This window comes from Calypte anna, chromosome 1, assembly GCF_003957555.1.
Source record: "Calypte anna isolate BGI_N300 chromosome 1, bCalAnn1_v1.p, whole genome shotgun sequence".
Lineage (NCBI taxonomy): Eukaryota > Metazoa > Chordata > Aves > Apodiformes > Trochilidae > Calypte > Calypte anna.
This window is the reverse complement of record NC_044244.1, coordinates 65,401,892-65,420,924: the sequence shown is the minus strand read 5'-3', so window position 1 is coordinate 65,420,924 and position 19,033 is coordinate 65,401,892. Positions and strand designations below refer to the sequence as shown.

At 39.4% G+C, this 19,033-nt stretch overlaps 1 protein-coding gene across 2 annotated transcripts in view; it reads left to right on the top strand.

The window, feature by feature from the left end:
- Nucleotides 1-19,033, top strand: part of LGR5 (leucine rich repeat containing G protein-coupled receptor 5) — a 91,548-nt gene that overhangs the window by 32,229 nt on the left and 40,286 nt on the right. The window contains exons 1-2 of one of the 2 annotated variants that reach the window (XM_030451219.1): nucleotides 3,301-3,336; nucleotides 17,167-17,215. In XM_030451219.1, the coding sequence (XP_030307079.1) occupies nucleotides 17,178-17,215 (38 nt within the window). In that variant the 5' untranslated portion in view covers nucleotides 3,301-3,336; nucleotides 17,167-17,177. Of the gene's footprint in view, nucleotides 1-3,264; nucleotides 3,337-17,166; nucleotides 17,216-19,033 lie in introns of those variants that run through there. The other variant, XM_030451210.1, reaches the window with a different exon arrangement.

Sequence of the window (19,033 nt, the reverse complement as noted above, 5' to 3'; positions counted from 1 at the left end):
GAAGCTTGTAAGAGTCTACCAAGTTTGACAAGAAATGTTTGCAATCTCAGCTGTTTTGGTTCTGAGTATATGTGCACAGGCACAGAATGGAAGATAGGGAATAGTTCTGGTACAAAATCAGAACCAGGATTGTTAAAGATCTAGTACCTTAACTTCAATATTTTTTAGCAAATTCTGGTGTGCAAGCCATCTTTCATCCCCTTCTCTTTTTGAGAAAGAGCAAATTGCTAATTTTGACAGACTAGCACTGGAAGGAGAAATCAGAAAACCCATTTGATGCACTGTTTGGAAAGAAAGTGTTGCAGCTGCAGGACATAAGGTATAGCCATTACAACTGTTACTGGTTTTCATAGTAATAATATGTAAGCCTATAATTCACCAGCTAGCTCTTCCTGGCTGTGCTTGAGCTAGCTAGTGGCCATAAGTCTCGTCCTAGTTTCTTAACAATGTGGTCCAAAGGCTGGCAAGCTTGATGAGAACCTCTTTTACTCTTCTCTGGAGCACTCTGAGGAATTTTTTCTCAGCAGCTCAAACTTTGCAATATTGCTCACAGGAGACACAGTAACTGGTTGCATTGCATTAACCCTTTTTTCTTTGTCATATTTATCCAAACATGGCCCCAGAAGTATCTCTGGGATGGGACCTCTTTCAGTGATCAAAAATTTTCTGAAATGTATCCATGGTGATTCTGACCTAAAGAAGTATTCTGAATCTAAAACTGTTAGCACAGATGAACTACTGCTTTGGCAGTGTGATGTGAGGATTTTAGGGAGAAATAATCTTGCCTATTAAGCCAGCTGGGACAGTTGGAAGATGTAGATGGTTTTTCTTTTTGTGCCTGGAAGTTTTTGAGTTTTACCAGCTGTATCAGTTAGCCCAATCAAAGGTATTACCTCTCCCTACAATATTTTTCCTTATATTCTAAAACCCTTATAGTTATAACAATAAAACATCGCCAACATAGACTGGAATGGCCTCTGCATTAGTTACCAGTATGTTGAAAGCTAGTCTGGAAAGATATGATTGATCAGTGATCAGATTTGAAAAGAGTTTCTGATACCTTTCTCCCTCCCTGTAGGCATGGCATTTAAGGATGTGGTTTAGTGGTGGAGTGGGCAGTGTTAGATTATCAGTTGGATTCAATGATCTTAAGAGTCTTTTCCAATGCAAATGATGCTGTGATTCTATGAAATATTCATAAGTAATATTTAGTAGTAGAATGGGAAAAAAGGATGTGATGTAACAGAATTAGGTTATTTTACTGATAGCTTTAAAAAGAACTAGCAATTGCTGCAGTGTAGACTGGGAAAATGAAGGGGCTCTTCTCCATCATATGGTGAGGAGCATGTACTTTACCACATGAGTGAAGTCCAAAGAGAAGATTAGGACACTGGAGTTCAGTGTTGGTAAATCCACGTCTGGGGTATAAGAACATTCTAAAGAAAAGTGCATGTATTGTAGATATTCTAGTTGTGCATCAAAACACATAATGAAAGCCTACTTCTCTTAATCTGATCTTTTTAACATATTCAGGTCTGGTCTGTAGATTGCTTGTGACTGGTGTCATGGGTTCCTGTGGGTGATATAAGCAGATGAGTACTGCCAGCTACCAATATAAATTAATATAGAAAAGCCAGGCTTCAGGTTTCCCTGATCAGCCAGAGTGCTGTTTAATGCTGATTTTGTAGAATTCCCCAAACATATGTATCTCTAGAAGTGAATCACTCCCATCTTCCTCCAGGACTGGCTTTTTAAGTCTCAAATGTGATTTAGTATGTCTACAAAAACACAGGAAGACATTTTGAAAATCCATTATCGGAATGATATTGTTAAAATACTGGGTTTATCTTAATATTCAGTAGCACATGATTCACTACCTGGATGAGTTTTTCTGTTGCCAAATATATCCATGTTTTTGTTCCTTTTTCAGAATAAATCCTTTGAGCCTTTATGAAATAAAAGGGTAAGAACCTACTAAATGGTATAAAAGAATTAGGTGAATACAGTATTAAGTATTACAGTAAAGAATGAATTGAATAAGTATACAGTTCTCAAACTATACCTTGGTTTTGTGAATGCAGAGACCTTGCCTAACAGTGATTTGCTCATTGTTGTAAAGTGTTATTAACACATTTCTTTTATTTCAAAATCTCTATGGGAAGCATGTTTTTAAATTATACATTTTAAAATTCAGCAAAAGATCAAACATCAGAATTAACTATGCTGTCTTAAACATGTATTCTGTAATGTGAAACAGACTGTGAGTAATAAGAACGAGATGGAATAGGAATAAGATGTCTACTCGCCAAAGTACAGATAACTTACTTACCTTGTGAGCTCTCAACAGCTGGAAGAAATAAAATTATCTAAATACTAACCAAAGTAGCTGGAAACTATATATATGTTCAATTAGCGGGGAATTCTAAATTATCACATAATGTTTCCATAAAATGTGGAGTTCTTTGATATTTTAATTTTAACAGTCTACATGAATTTTGATAGAGTTGTTTGTCGTGTCTGCCACTCAGAATTTTATTATGCAATCTGTTTACAGTTTTTGTACTTAATGTAAAGCAATTATAATGATACTGTGGGGCATGTGGAAGACAACTGAAAACAATTAAAAAGCATGTTAAGAATAAAAAGGTGTATGAAACTGAGTTGAAAACATAGCTTGAATGAGCTCTGACAGAGCTGATATGGCTGGTTGTTTCCTGTGCCAGGAACTACCATGAAACCCCACCAGGAAGTGTGCTACAGAGCAGGATCACATTACAGCCTTGTTTTATGGTTCATTTCACTTATTTAATGCAATTTGAGAACCTGCAAAAAAAGAGCACTCTAAAAAGAGGATGTTTATTATTTGAAAATATGTCACTCCTTTGATTATAGTAAATCGGGTTTGGGGGACACATGATGTGCCTGGCATTTTCCCTTATTCCTCCAAGGAAATTTTAATACAGTACAGTGGTTTATTAAAATTATGTAGACTAAAAGGATTGCCTAGTGTTCCAGCTGATTTATAGAGCATGATAAAACATTCCAAAATCTTTGGAAAGAAATAACATGCTACAGCCTGTATTTGGTCTGACAAAGCTGTGTTCATACTGAAGAATATTTAATGTGCTAACTAGATAATGATTCATCACTTCTGGCAGAGGAACTAACTTTTGTTAGTGTAGTACTTAAAAATGTGCAGAATGAACAGCTGGATACCACAGTTGTGGCGTGCCATATTAAGCCTCTGTCTGTTTTCCCCTACAGTGATCTCAGTATGAACAACATTACTAAGCTGCCCTCAAACCCTGTGCACAATCTCCGCTTCCTGGAAGAGCTGTAAGTATCATTGTATGCTTGATGGCCATAGTCAGCACTAGGCACATTCCTGTGTTTGTCTCTCATACTTACTGTGGGAACCAGATAAAACAGTGCAGGAAAGCTGCCAGCCTGACACTTCTGGCACATGCGGAAACACTTAGTTGAAAAAAATACAATTGCTTGTGATTCTGGAAATTAACTTACAGAAGAGTTACCATGAGGCTACAGCTTCTCTAAGCAGAGACAGAGCCAAACAAATTAAATTTTTTAAACAAGGACTGTTTAAAAGAGCTGGATTGCTTTTTGGAAATAGTTAAGCAGCAGGATATTAAAAGTTTGAATACTGGCTCATGCTTGTTATAATTGCAAGTAAAGCTATAATCAAAACCAAATACTGCTGCCTTGTTCTGCCTGTCTGAAGGACAATTGAGTCCATATTTCATAGTATCGAGGCTTCTTGTCCTAATCGCTTTTAATTATTGTTTCCTTACTCTTAAATTTAGCATCCCTGAAGGCTGAGGGTAAAATTCGGAATCCTACAGGTTGCTAGTACATTCACCGAGGAGAAAAAGTACACTGCAAAAACTAGCTAATCAAGCACAACATCAAAAGAAGAATGCTGGTGCATTCTTGAGACCTGGATTTGGCAGTGACCCTGGTTATAATGGGCCAGGATTAAAAGAAAATTTAGGTTCCTGAGGAGTGATGGAGACTCTGTAACTGATGCACCATAGATCTTGTGCATTTGCATGAATACCTCTAAAAGATCATAGAATCATAGAATCATAGAATTGGCTGGGTTGGAAGGGACCTCAGAGATCATTGAGTCCAACCCTTTTACCACTGTTGCAGTTGCTAGACTATGGCACTAAGTGCTGATTGAAAGAATTGTCTAGGTATCCAGCCTCTTATGAAATATGGTTTATAAGCTTTTCAAAGTGAAATCCTCCCTTTTTTTATAGCACGTTTGGCTTCTTATACACCAAAAACCCCATGTAAGATATGCAAAGTCATGGTGCTGCCCTTCATGCAAAGATACAGCCTGTTTTAAGCTAGGAATGCATACAGTCCTCTGCAATTTAGGTGGGTATTGTACTGACAACTTTTGGTGTCCTCCCTAAGATTCATTTGCATTTTGTCACCTACTCTTTCCATCTCGCATCAGTGAAATCAAAACAAAAAAAACAAAAAAATGAAATCCATTTTGTCATGGTAACTTTGAGCAGTATTCTACTCTATCTGCAAATGCATTTTCCTGTCTTAGTTTTATTACTAGTAGCATTTGGTTTTAAAAAGCATTATTTCTTTATTTCTTTTAATTCTCTCTCCTACTTTAATTACTTCTAGGCTTTGGTTATCTGTATTGCTGTTGATGCAACTCTCAAAATACATATATGCACATAAGAAGCAGACACATCACTCAAGTATTATCAGTGTCAAATGCATACGAAGTGAATCATGCCACAAAGATCTTGCTTGTGGATTTTTGTATCACATTCATATTAGCTTGCACAGTCTCTTTTCTACTGTGATAACACTACTAAAAAATTCTAACCCAATGATTTCTCTCCAGTCAGTAAAGAAAATCAAAAGTCTGGGCTTTTCATGGTAGGAATTCCTAATTAATTAAGGCAAGTTACCTTCACTGTTGTATTCCAGGGTGCTCAGCTTTCTACTTCATCTTCCTAATCCAGACCATTGAAAGTGTTCTTACCTTGTTCTTGTGTTGGGCCTACTTTTTCCACTGGATATATTAAACCATTGTAACCCTCTGTGCCAAATTAACTAATTCAGGTCCTTTGTTGCTGGTAGTACCAGAAAAATTTCTTCAGTGTTTTTTGTTTTACATATATGCAGTCAGCTACTCACTAGTTTCACACAAGCCAATCATTTCCAGTTCTCATTAACAGTGTTGCTGTTTTGTGAAACCCTTACAGCTTGTATTCACTTTTCAAATAAGCCCAAAAAACTAAAAGCTTTGAAGAAATGCAGCAATTGATTACCTCTTCTTACTGTAGATTCAAACCCATTGTGCTGAGAGATTCTTGGTTGGTCAGAAGCATATAATGCGATTCAGTCTAGTATTACATAGAAAAAAGTAGAGATGATGAAAAAACAGAATATTCAATTTTGAAGTAGGGGTTAACAGCCATTGTAATGCCCATGATCCTATATGTTCATTTCTGAGCCATGATGGTAGACATGATAATATTGTCCATCCAGGCATTGCCACAGAATTTTTATTCCCAGCTTACCTGAGAATTCTGTTTTGTTTATGTGGCTCGGTTAAAAAGGGACTATTGTAAAATAGAACTTGGCCCATGATGCAGACAGTGTGAAAATAAGATGTTACAAGATATATATATCAAAGCAGTATTTCCATCAAGTTAAAATACATCTGAAATGTCTGTCTGATCTTTGAAAAATAAAAGCAGGAGCTTAAAATGCATTTTTGGGGGGGCTTTTAGTGCTGACAAAAAGTGTTACTGGGCCCTTTATTAGAGATCTGGTCTAAAATTTGATAAAAGCTAATGATTGATCCACTGAGTTTTAGGATAGACATGATGTCCTAAATGTGTGGTTTGGCAATACTGATAACCCCCAAAAAACTGAGATTTTCTTCAGACATTTAAACCAATTTTGTTTTGGTTTTACTCCAAAGCAGGAATGCATAAGCCAGCTTTGTTCAACCAGTTCTGACTTTCTAGGCTGAATCTGATCCACACTTCCAGCCAAGGTCAGACTCCTCCACAAGCAGCATTCTTGTAATCCTGATTGTCATGCCTTGCGTTTATCTGTAGTGAAAGATTTTGACCACTGAAGTGCAACATATTGAAATTTGCTGTATTTTTGAGGTGTGTGTTCCTCTAAAAATTTTTCCAAAAATTGTGGTGGTTTGAAGACTGAACTATTCCTGCTCCTAAGAAGCTTGGTTTTGAGCAAGATCTTCTATTTGTGAAAATGATGGGCTTTTTCTCTTAAAAGTGTGTCCTATGGAATTCCCACCAAGAAATATGCTTCAGCTGCTTGATTATCAGCAAGTTCCTCTGCATGAACTTGTACAACACCATTAAGTCAAATTTGTAATTATAAATTCAAAATAACTGCATATATTTATCAGCATGACTGAGTCCAAGACTCTGTCTCATGAAGTATTTCTAGACATGTGTCATTCTACAATATGTGTAAAATGCCCATATTAATACAGCAATAAAATACAGTAATGCATGAAAAAAGGTTTTTTAAAAGGTGTAAAGAATTATCTAGCTTGGTACACTTAAGAGTTCAAGACTCTGCATCAGACTGAAGACATACCATATCATGATTAAGAAGGCTTCAAAGTAGTGCCTGAAACTATTTTATTTTATGCATCAATGCCTCTATGAAGAGTGAGGCAGAAAGCAAGGATTAATTTAAAACCATTTGAATCAGACCTAACAACATATATCTCCATCTAGATATGTCTCAACACATATATAATACATATGCATAAATATGTGCACACACGCCTACACGTGCATATGTAAGGCTTTTATTTTAATTTTAAACACAGGAACATTCACCAGATAAGCAAAAGTACAGGTAATTTTTGGTATATTCCTGTTTTTCAGCACTTTAAAATGGGCATTTTAGTAGAACAGCAACAAAGGACTGATTTATGACAATTATTTTACGTATAGCTGAAAACAATTCCAAATTATTTCCATTACACAAAATCAAACAATGAATAAAGCCACCTTAAATTAATTGCAACCGACATTAGGCAATTAGCTGACATCCATGATTTTTCTTAAAATAACCTTGAAGGATAGTAAATATATTGTTAAAAGTTTTTCAGATTGATCATGGATTATTACAGCAGTTACTTAGGCTTAAGTGCCTTTAAGAGAACATTCTACTACAATCCTGAATCATAGAATTACAGATACAATACAAAACAGACATATTATATGGATATTACCATGATTTGTGCATATATCTTTACACTGAAGAAGTGAAGAAGCCACTGTATATATGAAAAGTCCTAAATTACCAGGCCAAATCCATTACCATGTGTTCTTATTTATTGTTTTCCCTTTACTTCTCTCTCTGCTCTTTCAAAGCTGGTTATGGGAATTGGGTGTTCTTTTCCCCATTGACTTTGAGCAGTGAGACTGAGTTCTCTGATTATTTACGTCTTTGAAAACTGAGAGCACAAGCTCCTAGGGTCTTGCACAGTTTTTTCTTTTTTTTAACTGGTGCAGGCACATTGTGGCTGGCACTGAAAACTGATTCTGTACTTTTTGCTATCATATAAACTAGTAGGAAACATGAAAGTGCTGCCGCTATAGTGCAGAGCTTTTTGAAGGAAGTGGACAAATCTTGTAATTTGCTTCAACAATCTTTGGACAAGATGTTTATATATTAGAATCTTTCCCAAAGATTAAGCTGCATAGATTTAAAATCATAGAATCATAGAATTGCTCAGGCTGGAAAAGACCTTCAAGATCACTGAGTCCAACCTCGTTCTAACACTATTAACACTATTACCAATGACCCACCACTAAACCATGTCCCCAGGCGCCACATCCAGACAATTTTTAAACACATTCAGGGATGGAGACTCAACCACCTCCCTGGGGAGCCTGTTCCAGTGCTTAACAACGCTTTCTATAAGGAAGTTTCTCTTGATATCCAACCTAAATCTCTCCTGATGCAACTTGAAGCCATGAAAAATCCTTGAATGCCAAAATGTAAAAATACCTGCAATTGACGTGCACACAAAAGTCTTGAATGGTCCACACATACTTCCTTCTGATGTCACAAAAATACCAGTTTTACAGTTCTTTCACAGCAGGTTTTAGTGGAGCTGTTCCTGGTGGAAATTGGCTGGTGCCACATCCATCAGGTAAAGTTTTGAGAACTTTTCACTGCTGCATGACTTAGGATTCCATACGTAATTTCAGAACTATGGGCAATGTAAAATGCAACTTGTAATTTTGATTTCTCCCCAAAAACAGTGAATTTGGTTTCTTTACTTCATACGTGCATGCACATAGGGGCAATCTGTTCAGACTGTACCACTGTGCTATATATAGGTAGTGTTTGTCACTGAGGGGTACCTGTCACCATCTAGACAAGTGACCCATGGCACATTGTAAATTCTGCTGATGTAAGATAGACCGTGTTGATAACTCAGGGCTGTGGCTCCCAAGCTTCCCTCTAATACAGCCACGGGGTCACTAAAGCCGTGACAGAGGAAGTGCACTGGTCATCTTGAAATTAACCTTATGTTGGTAAAAGCAGTGATAAGACACTTGCCTAGTTGGAAGCAATTACAGTAGTTTTCTCCCTTAGTTTTTGCATACCTCCCTAGTCTGATTTACAAGAAAAGAGCAAATCAAAATGCAGAAGATGCCTACTGTACAAGATAACAACTTGAAACCTTTACAAAACAAGGGGCCTGATGTTCTGGAACTGTCATTGCCTTTGTTGCCCTTGATTCCACCAGAGTAACAACAAAGAACTTGCCCATGTGGGTGTGTCAGCCTGGCACCCTACAAACTGCCCTTTTTGCTGCCTTATCAAGACTGACAAGATGAGGAACAACAAAAAAAAAGACAAACAACAGAGCAAATGGAGAGCTGCTTCTATTGATTGTTGAATAGCTTATGATGACAAACAGTTATTTTGGAAATGTTACTACAAATTTCATGGACCAGCCTTGACACTGGAAATGCTGTGCCTCCCTGGCATAAAGGACAGAAGAGAAGATGAGGGAAGGAAGGAGATAAAAGAGAAATTAAAATAGTAAAATATTCATGCAAGCAGAAACAATAAATGTTCTTGATTGATATCAAAGAAAACTTGCTAGTGCTTCTGCGTTGTTCTTACCAAGCATGTGCTGAAGTTTATTTTCAGCTTGTAGCTTGTAAATTCTTTCTGGTACTTGTAATTCATTATCCAGCAATATTCATTAAGAACTAGTGTAGAATATAAAAAAAAATTAATAGGAAGAACTTTCTGTGTTATGTGATGAATGCAGATAATGAAATTACACTTAATTAAACTACAGTGAAAGGGTTCATTAGTAAACGTGTTATATGTCTGTAGGTCCTGAGGCAGGATTTTAATATATTTAATTTAATGTCTTACACATTCTGAGTGTACTGCAGTAGCAAGTATGCAGAAATAATTTCCTTTTTTTGTCAGTAAAGTTCACCCTTTTTGTAGACTTCTTTATTTCCATGCAATGAACACTTCTGATGCACAAACTGTTAAATGTTCCAATTGATTAGAATTACAGCATGTCAGGGGTTGGAAGGGACCTCTGCAGATCATTGAGTTCAACCCCCTTGCCAGAGCATGACCAAAACTAGGGCAGGTCACTCAAATGCATCCAGATGGGTCTTGAAAGTCTCCAGAGGAGACTCCACATCCTCTCTGAGGAGCCTATTCCACAGCTCTTTAATGCTTGCAGTAAAGAAATTCTTCCTCACGTTGAGGTGGAACTTCATGTGCTTTATCTTGAATCCATTGCCCCTTGTCCTATCACAAGGACTGTGCTGGGCTGTGCCCAGCCCTCGTATATTTATACTCAGTAATTAGATTCCATCTCAGTCTTCTCCTCTCCAGTCTAAAAAGCCCCAGCTCTCTCAGCCTTTCTTCATAAGGCAGGTGTTCCAGTACCTTAATCATCCTCATAGCTCTCCATTGTACTCTCACAAGTAAATCCCTCTTGAACTGGGCAGCCCAGAAGTGGATGCAATACTCCAGTTGAGGTCTCACTAGGGCAGAGTAGAAGGGGAGGAGAATCTCCCTAGATCTTCTTAATGCATCCCAGGGTACCTTTGGCCTTCTTAGCCTCAAGGACACTTTGCTGTCCCACAGCTAATGTCTTGTCCACCAGGACTCCAAGGTTCTTCTCCATGGGGCTGCTTTCTAGGAGATCAAGGGGGGTGATCAGGAATCACCTTGTAATCTCTACTGGTGCAATTTATTATTCCTTCCCGGATGCAGGACTCCGCACTTGTTATTGTTGAACCTCATTAGCCCAGCACTCCAGTCTGTCCAAATCTTGCTGAATGGTCACACAGGCTTCAGGAGAATCAGGCAGGCCTCCCACTTTTGTGTCATCAGCAAACTTGCTGAGAAGACACTCTGTCCCATCATCAGTCATTGATAAAGATGGTCAACAGGACTGGATCCAGCACTGATCCCTGGGGGACTCCACTAGTTACAGGTTTCCGGATGGACTCTTCACCACTGATCACTCTTTGGGCTCTATTGTAGCAAGTTCTTAATCCATCTCACTGTCCATTCTTCTATCCCACATTTCCTGAGGATGGTACAGGATACAGTGACAAAAGCCTTGCTGAAGTCAAGGTAGACTACATCCACTGCTCCCCCTGCATCCACCCATTCTGCTACAACATCATAAAAAGCTATCAGATTAGTCAGGCATGATTTCCCATTAAATCCATGCTGACTACTCCTAATAACCTTCTTTTCTTCCATGTGCTTAGACATGACATCCAGAATGAACCACTCCATTATTTTTCCAGTGGTGGGGGTGATGCTGACTGATCTGTAGTTTCCTGGATCTTCCTTCTTGCTCTTTCGGAAGATGGGCATGACACTTATTTTCCTCCAGTCCTCAGGCATCTCTCCTGTTTGCCATGATCTTCTGAAAGTGATGGAGAGTGGTAGGATGATAACATCAGCCAGCTCTCTCAACACTTCTGGGTGCATCTCATCAGGGCCCATGGGCTTATGTATATTCAGTTTGTGTAACTGATCTCTATCTATCCCAGTCTACATTGACTAGTGGAGACTCTTCCCTCCTCCAGGCTTTCTATCTTATATCCAGGGTCTGGAGTTCACAAGGCCTGGTCTTAGGAGTAAAGACGGAAGCAAAGAAGGTATTCAGCAATGCTGCCTTCTCTGTATCCTCTGTTATCAGGGCTCCCACCTCATTCAGCAATGGGCCCACATTTTCCCTGTTCATCCTTTTACTAGTGATATCTTTGAAGAAGCTCTCCTTGTTGGGCTCCCTTTCTTTCCGGAGTCTTAACCCATGGGTTTCCTGCAAGTAGATCTTTAAAGAGTACAAAATTAGTCCTGCAGAAGTCCAGGGTTGTAATCATCCTCATTGCCCTTCTTCTTCCTTGTAAACTCCACCATATTGTGATCACTGTCACCGAGGCTGTTAATGTCTCTAACCAGACCTTCTTGATTCATTAATACAAGGTCCAGCAGTGCTCCTCTCCTTGTTGGTTCCTCCTCTACCTGCATCAGAAGGTTATCATCAATGCACTGCAAGAGTCTTTTGGACTGAATATGCCTAGCTGCATCAGCTTTCCAACAAATACCAGACTGATTGAAGTCACCCATAAGTACTAAGGAGGCTACTCCAGTTGACTGTAGAAGGCCTCATCAACATCTTCTCTGTTGGGGGTCTACAATGGACACCCACATCAGTTTCACCCCCATTTGCATGTCCTTTAATTCTTACCTGCAAGCTTTCAACCAATTCTACCTCCTCTCCTGGATGGAACTCAATACATTCCTGTTGCTCTTGCATATAAAGAGTAACACCACTGCCTTGTCTTGTTAGTCTGTCCTTCACAAATAGGACATAGCCATCCGTGACAGCATTCCAGTCATGGGAGCTGTCCCACCATGTTTCAATGATTGCAGTTATATCATAGCCATGCAACCTAACACAGATCTCCAGCTCCTCCTGCTTATGCCCCATACTCCTTGCATTGGTATATAAGTATTTCAGAGAGGGAGTCAAGCAATTAGTTTTCACTTTTGGTATCTGACCATTGCCAGACACTTCCATGGTTAATAACATATCAGTGAGCCCTGTGTTTTTGTTCTCACATTTATTGCCATTTCCCACCTTGAGTCTGATTATGGGTAATTAATTCAACCAATATTACCTTTATGTTTAATAGGTTCACAAGCTGAGTAAAATCAGCTTCTTCTCTGTAAGTTGTTCTTTTCAATTTCCAGACAGGAGTAGCAGTAATTTCTTAAATATTTCTTTGATTTTGCTTCATTATACTACTCAGAGAATGGTATTAAGCTCAAAAGTCAGATCTACACAATTTGTGCCCTTTGCCTGTGTCACAGTTTAATGCTGTCCTGGCAATTAAACCGAATAACAGATGCTCTCTGTTAATCCCCCTTTCCTCCCTGATAAAGAAAAGAGAGAGAATAAGGGAGAGAGGGTTGGAAAATTGGTACCACGTTCCTCCCCCTTCTCCCCCAATAACTCTCACGTCACCACTGAGGCTGCAGGGCAGCCCTGGGAAAGTGCAGGCTGGACTCCTGGAGTCGGCAGCAGTCAGGAGCTGGAGGCAGGAACACACAGATTCAGTCTGGCACAGATCAGGACCACAGGCAGAGGAATACTTTTTTGGTCAATTTTGATCATTTATCTTGCTTGCTCCTCCCCAAAGGAAGGCTGTAGGTGTGACCTCTTTACTCCTTTTCTCCTTCTGGAGGATAAAATGTTCCTCAGAACTGAGCAGTGTCCTTGGCTCTGCACACCAGTCTCTGGCTGTAACTATAAACATCGAGTGTTATCAGTCCCAGAAGCAGACACTGACTGAGAAACTTGCTGTCGATTTCAGCAAGTACAGCTACTTGCAAGAGACTTAGCTGAAAGCAAAATTACAGGACAGAAAATCACCTTTATTGCCTTTATCCTGGCCCAAACCAGGACAACCTGTCACACCAGAATGACAAAACAACTAACACATTATTCCTAATTGGTAGTTTGATCATGGTGTGTTGCACTACAGTACACTTCAGCCAGTTTCTATTATTAATTATTACCATCATTAGTTCTTATCCTTTCTGGTGATACTGGCACTAAGACTCAGCCAAGGAAATGTACTGGATGGGAGCTACTATTTGTTGCTCCATCTTGCTGTAACATTTAAGCACTGAATATTAACAATTTTAATGTTATTCAGGAAGCGAGAGTGTGGTGACAGCACTCGTCAAAGGAAGAAGTTATGCCTCTTACTGATTGTCTCCTTGGGATCTGCTGCTGGGAATCAGTGTGGGATGTCCTGGCTGATGTTGGAGTACCCCCAGTAGCTGTCCTTGCCGCAGTCTGAGGGCAGGTACCTGGCTGCCTGCCTATCAAAAGGGCCCCATTGGAGCCCTCTGGAAGGGCTGAGAGCAAAACAGCTTGTTCTCTGTGCTGGCTCTGAACAGATTCTCAAAAGGAAAGATCAGTTTTCTTTAATAGTTATGGGATCAATTGTACATGTTTAGGCCATATCCTTAGCTGACAAAAATCTATGATCTGTTTTATCAAAGCCAGTTCAAGATCAAATACAAACCGATTTCATTCCAACTGCTTGAGGTCTATTGGAGTTACTCCTGTTTATACCTTATGAGAATTTGGCATATGCATTTTAAAAGGCAATTAAGCCCTAAAGCAAGAGCAGACTGTTATATTTATTTCCAACAGATCTGTAAGTAGCAATAACTATAGTATACAACACAATTACAACTTGCACTCTCCTCTCCCCTTTCCTAAAGAAAATAAATTTTCTTCTTTGATCTCTCTGAGCATAAGATTTTTAAAGACATCTTTTGAACCAATTTCTTTTTATATAACTGTAATAATTACAGTTTTAATTAACGTGACAGATTGAAATATTTTAAAAATAATTAAAATAGAGAGTAACATTTAAATTCATAGTCTAACCAAGTAATTCCTTAAAATCATTTTGAAGTACATATGTTGATTTGGTCCATTATTTAAGTAATAATTAGTACATAAATTAATCAGCCATTAATTAATACATTTCTATTGCATTGTGCCAAGAATAATCACTAATAAATGTCAAATTAAACTCTTCTCTCGAAATTTTAGTTGATTTTGCCTAAGTGCATGATACCCATACTGTGGAGCTTTTAAGAATGAAGTTTCAGATTATAAAAGAGAGTTTCTTATCTGTACCCAAGGTATAAAAGACACATGAATTTTAATGGAATTTTGTACATGCCACACTAGTGTTTTGGCACCAAATTCAGGAAGGTTAGTACCACATAGCAGCAGAACTGTCCCAGTTGGTTTTCCACTGTCCCAGGCTTTGTGTGCTTTCAGTTACTATTCACAAAAGAATTTTTTTTTTTTTTCACCAGTCTCTAGGTTTTCCTGTGTAGATTTTCCTTTTCAGTTTTCTGTCCAGAGAGTTTGTTAGTTGTGGTATTTCATAGAATCATAGAATGGTTTGAGTTGGAAAGGACCTTAAAGATCATTTACTACTAATGTAATGGTAATTACATTTATGGTAATTACATTATCATTAATGTAATTAATTAAACGGTAAAATCTAATGGTACTAACTAACACCCCTGCATGGGCAGGGACACCTCACACTAGACCAGGTTGCTCAGAGCCCCATCCGGCCTGGCCTTGTACGCTTCTAGGGAGGGAGCAGCCACAGCTTCGCTGGGCAACCTGTGCCAGTGTCTCACCACCCTCACCCTAAAGAATCTCTTCCTAATATCTAACTTAATCTCCTCTCTTCCAGCTTAAAGCCATTACTTCTTGTCCTGTCACTACATGCCCATGTAAAAAGTCCCTCCTCAACTTTCCTGTAGGTCCCCTTCAGGTACTAGAAGGCCTCTATAAGGTCTCCCCAGAGCCTTCTCTTCTCCACGCTGAACAATTCCAATTTTCTCAGCCTGTCTTCACAGGAGAGCTGCCCCAGCCCTCTTAATTAGCTTTGTGGCCCTCCTCTGGACTCACTCCAGCATCCTGTTTGCGGGCTCCAGAACTGGACACAGTACTTCAGTACTGTGAGCAGATTAGAGAGGGGAGAATCACCTCCCTCTACCTGCTGGCCATGCTTCTTTTGATGCAGCCCAGGATATAGTTGGTTTTCTGGGCTGCAAGTGCACATTGCCAGCTCATGCTGGGCTTAGTATCAATGAACACCCACAAGTCCTTCTCCTCAGGGCTGCTCTCAATCCATTCTCTGCCCAACCTGTATTAGTGCTTGGGATTGCCCTGACTCAGGTGCAGAACCTTGCACTTGACCTTGATGAACTTCATGAGGTTGTCACAGGCTCACCCTTTAGGCCTGTCAAGGTCCCTCTGGATGCCATCCCTTCCCTCCAGTGTGTCAGCCTCACCACACAGTTCAGTGTTGTCAGCAAACTTGCTGAGGTTACACTGAATTCCACTGTCCATGTCTCCAACAAAGATGTTAAACAGCACCAGTCTCAGTACTGACCCTTGAGGAACTCCACCATTCCTAGTCCCCATCTGGACATCAAGCCATTGGCCACTACTCTGAGTGCAACCCTCCAGCCAATTCCTTAGCCACCAGGTGGTCCATCCACTGAATTCATATCTTTCCAGTTTAGTTGCCAGAATGTCATGTGGGGCAGTATCAAATATTTTTCACAAATTCAGGTAGATGATGTCAGTTGCTCTCCCCTTGTCCACTGACACTGTGACCCCATCATAAAAGGCCCCCACATTTGTCAGGCACAATTTGCCCTTGGTGAAACCATGCTGGTTGCCACCAGCCACCTCCACATTTTCCATCTGCCTTAGCAGAGCCTTCAAGAGAATCTGCTCCATAAGCTTGCCAGGCACAGCAGTGAGACTGGCTGACTGGCATTTAGTCTACCCAGGTCTTACCTTTTTGAAAACCCCTTTTCCAGACAGTAGGAACTTCACCAGAGTGCCATGAGTTCACAAATACGATGGACAGTGTCAGAACATACAGATGGATCTTGTCAGCAAACGAGAAATCAAACATTTGTTTTCCAAGAAAACAGGCAAATGTAAAACTGACTGAATTGTTACATGATTGATGTTAACTTACTCATCTTTAAACTTATATATATAAACATATATATATATTTATATATAAATTCATGGTAGCATTCTCTTAGCATGCCTTGTCTTTGTTCTCATTCTTTAAATAAAATTGGCAAATCAGTTAGTGAACAGATGTAAAATACATAATCAAAGGAACAACAAGGCCAGAGGGTATTTCATAGAACTATTTTTGTAAAAATCCTTGGTATCTTTGTACAGTTGAAGGATGATTTCATATTGCACTGAGTTACATTCTGTATAGAATACTGCAGCAGATGTGGACTTAATAAATACAATGCAACACAAGTGATGCAATGGTATATAAACTAATATGTATTAAAGGGCATGCATTAGCACTATCCTAGAACCATTTGAGTCAGTTTGGTATAAAATTTACAGGCATAATAAAAAGCACATATGTTTATCATAAACTTGAGTGCAGTGAAGTGCTACTTAACTGTATATGTTGTGAAACTAAATTTTCACTGGATTTTCTCTTCTGAATAGTGGAGCTTGACTCCTTTTACACTGCATATTCCTGTCATGTGTTGTTGACCCACAACCAAGATCCAGAGTGCATCCGTTCTCCTGCATTTCATCACCTTGCAAGATTTGATCAGTAGCTTGTTCCAGAGGATTCCATTGTGCTAATCCTGCTAGAACATGGTGTGAATATTAACTGATTTAAATATATGCCTTTTCCCAAGGAGACTGTTATCTTCCTTTTTGTTCTTCCTATAGTTTTAATACTACTAGATTTTGACATGCACTTTGCAGATGCTTGGTCAGCATATGCTGGACTAGATCATACCAATAAGAGAAGCAGCCATTACCCACATTGTACTGTTTGTTCCTGATAGTGAGGAGTAGCTGGGTAGATTTGCCAGTTAGTTTTGCTTTCCAGATTTAGTGGAGAGGTGCTTTCTTTATTAAATACCATAGTTTGTTAGCTGTATAAAGAAAACTTTTTAGTGTTTCAAGTTCACCTTTCATCCCATCAGGTATTAAGGAGATGCTGGCTTGTCCTGTTTCTAGTAGAGTCCCTCGAAGGTCAGTTCTGGCTCCAGTACTATTCAATATATTTATTGATGACCTGGATGAGAGAATAATGTACTATGAGCATTTTTGCTGATGACACAAAACTGGGAGGAGTGGCTGACACCCCTAGAAGGCTGTGCTGCCATTCAGAGGGACCTACACAGACTGGAGAGTTGGGCAGGGAGAAATTTAATGTATTACAACAAGGGCAAGTGTGAAGTCTTACATCTGGGAAAGAACAACCCCTGGTACCAGTACAGGCTGGGGATTGAGGTGCTAGAGAGCAGCATCAGGGAAAGGGACCTGGGGGTGCTGGTGGATGGAAGGATGACCATGAGCCAGCAATGTGCCCTTGTGGCCAAGAAGGCCAATGGCATCCTGGGGTGCATCAGAAGGGGGGTGGTTAGTAGGTCAAGAGTTCTTCTCCCCCTCTACTCTGCCCTGGTGAGGCTGAAATATTGTGTCCAGTTCTGGGCCCCTCAGCTCAAAGACAGGGAGCTGCTTGAAAGAGTCCAGTGCAGAGCGACCAAGATGAGTAAGGGAGTGAGGAAAGGCTGAGGGAGCTGGGTCTTTTCAGCTTGAAAAAGAGGAGACCTCATTAATTAAGGGGTGACCTCATTAATGTTTATAAACATGTTAGGGACAAGTGCCAGGATGATGTAGTAAAGCTTTTCTCAGAGGTGACTAACAATAGGAAAAGGGGCAATCGTTATAAACTGGAGCATAGGAAGAACTTTTTCACTGTGAGGGTGACGGGGCACTGGCAGAGGCTGCCCAGGGAGGTTGTGGAGTCTCCTTCCCTGGAGACATTCAGAACCCACCTGAATGCGTCCCTGTGCAACCTGTTGTAGGTGAACCTGCTCTGTCAGGGGTGGTTGGACTAGATGATTTTTTGAGGTCCCTTCCAACCCTTGACTTTCTACAATTCTGTGATGCAGAAAACATCCACACACAAAGTAGTTTTTTGATGGGGAAGAAAAAATATTGTAGAAATGTAAAGCAAATAGTTGACTGCGCTCAGTCAGTCACAGCTTTATGTTTATTTGCTTCTTTCTTCTCAGCTACAATTGAAACAAATGAACAAAGAAAAAAAATTATGCTAATTTTCAGAGTTTTCTGTGGGTTTCTCATTTGTTCTGTTGTCTTTGGGAACGTTCTCCTGACTTGGTGATCACCATTTCTCAGAACTCTTACACTGCAGGAGAATACATCGAAGGAATAAACAGATGGAGAACACTCAAGAGAGAGCCCAGTCAGCCTTTTTTTAGATCTGACCACAGTCCATGAAGCTGACCTGCAGCACTGCAGCTATTGCAGCAGTGTTGGAATCCCAGCCTGGGATGAGCTGCATTGGAAGTTGTTTTATATATTGCTGAAGGAGGCAACATGCTTTCTCTCATCTCTTTTACTTTACATCTTTTAGAAAGATACATGCAGTGTTATAAAAACTTAGCCTATGCTTAAACCAAAAATATCCTGGTATCTTGACTCCAACAGTGGCAAGTACCAGGTACTAAATGAAGCATATGGTAACACTTTTCCAGCATCCATTAATTTGCATGATTATATGAAGCAGCATAAGAAAAATCTAGTTCTAAAATAATATAGCTTGAAAAATATGATGCAAAATCAGTAATGCTGTGTACTTTTGATTACTTTTTTTATTAAAGAGATGTGATACATTTGAGCCAGAATGTACTTAATGAGACTTTTCAAAAATAACATCAGAAATGCTGGAAATAAATTAAATTACTTCTAAAAATTTAAATTCAACTTTGTTCAAACAGTAGAAACCAGCCATTTGGTTCTTTAGGAGCTGCAAACAAGATT